Source organism: Octodon degus, unplaced genomic scaffold (genome assembly GCF_000260255.1).
Source record: "Octodon degus isolate 3935 unplaced genomic scaffold, OctDeg1.0 scaffold00146, whole genome shotgun sequence".
NCBI lineage: Eukaryota > Metazoa > Chordata > Mammalia > Rodentia > Octodontidae > Octodon > Octodon degus.
The window spans coordinates 7,297,054-7,301,073 of record NW_004524722.1 but is presented as its reverse complement, the minus strand read 5'-3'; the positions used below and the strand labels follow the sequence as shown (position 1 = coordinate 7,301,073).

The following is a 4,020-nucleotide window of genomic DNA, read 5'->3' as shown; positions in this document are numbered from 1 at the left end:
ATGTTTCGAAACAATTGAACTAAGAAAAAGTTTTCATGATAGCAAAGAAGTACTAAGAGTAAAACATAAGATAAATACTGGAATGGCAAGTAAATGAGCAGTACTTCTAACAGTTTAAGGATAGGATATCGCACAAAGTCCTAGTGTGTTGTGGACATGCGTAATGACCGTGACAGTTACTGGTGGCTAGGTGAACCAAGTGATTTAAAAAATGTACATCAGAGCATGTCACCTCTCTGTGTGAAAATCCTTCAATGGATTCTCATTGCACCAAGCACAAAAGGCAGACTCCTAGGCCCCGAGTGATCTTTCCCAGGCTTTGCTTTCCAGCTACACCTTGACCCACATCTTTCCTGGAAGAACACCTGATGTGGATGAGTGCTGGATAAATTTTTGAATAAACAGAATGTTTGGATGTTTTTTCCCCATTTTTTCTTGGCTCTGGGGGGTGGGGGTGGGATGGGGTAGTGGCTGTTGTTTTGAGGCAGGGTCTAACTATATAGCCCAGGCTGGCCTCACCCTCCTGAGTGGTGAGATTACAGACCTACACCACCATGCCTGGCAGGACCTTTTACTTAGCTTTTGTTTTTCATGTGTATGATTCATTTCGAGAATCCATCATAGGTAATGATGTGGTGTGAGTGGTAGGGCAGGACTGGAGCATTCCCAATAATCCACTAAATGCTGTAAGAAAGCATTTTGAGTTTAAATGTTCTCTCTTCAAAAATATCTCTTGGGGATTAAGCATTGAGACCACAATAGATCTGGGAAAAGATTCAGGATTCAGATGTTAGCTACTGCCAGATCTGCGTAATCCCTTTGATAGAAGGGAATACCATCCCTGCTTTAGAACTGTCCTCCCTCGTCTCCCTAGTTGCCTGGCTCTTGCCCCCTTCTTCAGCCCAAGTACACCTCCATTTGTGCACAGTGTATTCTTCCTGTGTGTGTGTGTGTTACATTTGCTGTCTGTGCATACCCCGTTCTCTCTCCAAATTCCACAAACCATTCATGGAATCACAATTTTATTCTGGCAGAGTGCTCAGGGCAAGGGCGGGCTGCACACGTGAACTCTCCGCTGGATACAGGTGGCGACGCTAAGTTTTGAGGGCAGAGGGATGTGCATCAGGATGCTCCTGCTGTGCAGTTTAGCAGGGCCAAGGGGCCCTGCCTGGTACACCGGACAGAAGTACACAGCCAGGCCTGCTGCCCTTGGCAGGGCACGGGCACGATGGGTGTGTGCGCTAACGCTGACGGGAGGCAGAGGACTGGGCTGGCTAGAAGAGCTGTCCTGCAAGGCCCCAGCCTCAGGGTCCCACACAGCATGCAGGAGCTGCAGCCCTGTCAACAGCAGCCCCATCTCTGGAACCTTGGGGTTTGGGCCATTCTCCACCTAGATGGCCAGAAGTCAGTTAGACAAGGCTGTGAAGATGGGGCACCCGGAGTGGAAGGCGGGAGTCAAGGTAAGTGTGAGATGAGAGAAATGGAATTACCAAGGAGTGTACTGGATTATAATGGAGGACTCTGAGGGGAACAGGGGTGGCGCCAAGATACCTGGAGGTGCAATGGACTGCTGCTCAGTTCCCGACGTCTGTGCAGGAGATGACAGGAGCCAGGACCTTGGCTGCCAGCAGATTTCAAGCTGGACCCGTGTTGCTCCAGGGCAGCCTCCCAGCGCAGCGCTAGCAGCAGGCGATGTGGGTGCCGAAAGGCCGAGAGGTGAAAGACACGCTCTGATACTTCGGTGCCTGCATTCGCGCCCAGGTAACTAACCAACAGCTGCCCACGGCACAACAGCTGCCGCAGCCATTGCCAGGGCGGCTGTAGGCCGGAGGGCACATGGGGTCTCCAGGGCACTGGTAGGCGGCCAGTCCAGAGAGCTTGGGCTATGGCGGTGCAGCGGTGGGAGGGGCAAGGGGGCTCGCCCTTCAGCTGCCGCAACTGGCAGTTGAGGTCACGCTGCAGGGTACCCACCAGCTGGCTCAGCTCCAGCGCTTCGGTCTCCAGGAAGTCCTCCAGTGGTCGCCTAGGGCTGCGTCCCCGCCCTGCGCCAGACTGGTCCCTGCGACTGGGGTTATTGAGCGCAACCTGCAATGACTCCAGCTTCTGCTTGACTTGCACGAGGCGCTGCCGCAGCCTCCTTTCCGTGCGTCTGGCATCTCCTACAGCCGCAGGAACCCACACAGAGGAACTTCTCTGGAGCACATGCAGGACAGTACGACTCCGGCGTCGCAACAACCAGGCCTGGGGACCCTCACTCAGTCCACAGATCCCGGGTTCCAAAGGTGTGGGCAGGAGGTGCATCTGGGCCTTGCATTCTGTGATGGCGTCCAGCTTTCCCAGCTCTTAGGAGTGGAGGTGCAAGGGCGAAGAACAAGAAGGACTCTCACCACCCCAGACAGGAGGGTCCTTCAGGGCTCCATCCACAAAAGTGCACTGGGGTGTGTGTGTGTGTGTGTGTGTGTGTGTGTGTATACAGCCCCCTCATACACTTTTATTTGCGCTGCCGTTCACAGTTCTGTGGGGGTGCTGCTGAACTCCACTGTAGCCCTCCACAACACAGGTACCTTGCTTACCTGGGCTGGGCATCAGTGTGGCCAGTAGATACCGAGGTGTGTGTGGCTGGACCCAGCTCTGGCTGCTGGGGCGCAAGCAGGCTTGGATAAGGCTTATCAGGGCCTCTCTGTCCTTGGTATCCCCCAGAGGTCCCCCATAGAAAACTGAAGCTGAGGATGAGATCAGAACCCCTTGATTCCACTGCCACCTCCCATTTGTACCACCCACCTAAACTTTTTTTAATGTATTTTGTGCAGGATCTCACTACACAGCTCAGACTTGTAGTGATCCTCCTGTTTTCACGCCTCTCAGCACTGGGATTATAGGTGTGCACCACCACGCCCAGTGGTACCCACCTAAACCAAAGTTGTGAATTACTTCTTGGCCTTAAAATTCCCACCCATAGCTTTTCCAAGGCTCTCCTCAGCCTGATGAGTACATGAGGGCAGGAAGGATCTCACCAGCCAGCTCTTGCATGGCAGTGTCCGGATTGCTGAGACTGGCCCACAGCTGCTCTTGTGTCTCCAGGGCCTGGGTCAGGGTCAGATGACTCCTGAGGGAGGGGAACCAAAAGAAGACTTTCAAATATCGCCTCTCTTAAGGTCCACACTGATGAGAGCTCACTGGTTATTGCCTTATGGCCCCTCAAATGCAACTTGCTTTCAAGAGAAATCATCATGTTCCCACAGGAACCTATTCTGTCTCCTGTCCCAGTGAGAGATAGGAGTCACCCGGTCAGAAGCCTTCTTTCTCATCCCTTTCACTATTTACTCCCGACCCCGACTACCCAGTCTCTCCCAACCAGCCTATGAGCTCTTCCCTGGGAACCACTGGAGCCTCCTAAAACTTGTCTGCTTGCCCCCACTCCTGCATCGCTGGCCTGCTCTCTGCCCTGCTGCTCAAGCGATCTTTCCAACAGACAAACAGATCCCATTTGTTCTACTTAAAACCCATCAGTTGGGGCTGGAGATGACTCAGTGGTCTAAAGCACCTACCTAGAACAAGCTAAGCAAAGCACAGGAACCACGGTTCAATCCCCCAGCACCACATGCCAGCCAGCCCTGCCTTCTGGTGGGCTGAGCTAGCCACACACACACACACACACACACACACACACACACACACATAAAATAAAATTAAAAAAAAAAAACCATCAGTGACTTCCCACTGTTCTCTGGGGCCGTTCTCTGGGGCCATTTGTCATGGTCTTAAAAGCACCTTGTGATGAGCCTTACCCCTTCCCACTCAACGCCCTGCATGTCCAGCTCAGCTACCCTGAAGTCCCTTCTGCTGGGCTTAGATCCCTCTGTTTATACATCTCTATGTGAATTGCCTCTGCCTTAAAACTCAACTCAGGGTGCAGGATCACAGTCCCTGGAGAAACCTTCCAAGACCTCCCCATTACCCTCCTTCTCTGAAGCTTCCCAAGTCTAATTGGTTTCACTCATCCCAGCATGTGGAAGATGC

The 4,020-nt window shown here is 52.8% G+C and overlaps 1 protein-coding gene across 1 annotated transcript in view; it reads right to left on the bottom strand.

Annotated features, from left to right (window-relative positions):
- Nucleotides 1-1,039: 1,039 nt before the first annotated feature.
- The window catches only part of LOC111812849 (dynein heavy chain domain-containing protein 1-like), a 28,097-nt gene continuing 25,116 nt past the window's right edge, over nt 1,040-4,020 (bottom strand). Inside the window, exons 19-22 of the mRNA XM_023702068.1 lie at nt 3,015-3,106; nt 2,574-2,723; nt 1,552-2,342; nt 1,040-1,390 (exon numbers count right to left, since the gene is read on the bottom strand). Of these exons, the coding sequence (XP_023557836.1) occupies nt 1,040-1,390; nt 1,552-2,342; nt 2,574-2,723; nt 3,015-3,106 (1,384 nt within the window). The remainder of the gene's footprint in view (nt 1,391-1,551; nt 2,343-2,573; nt 2,724-3,014; nt 3,107-4,020) is intronic.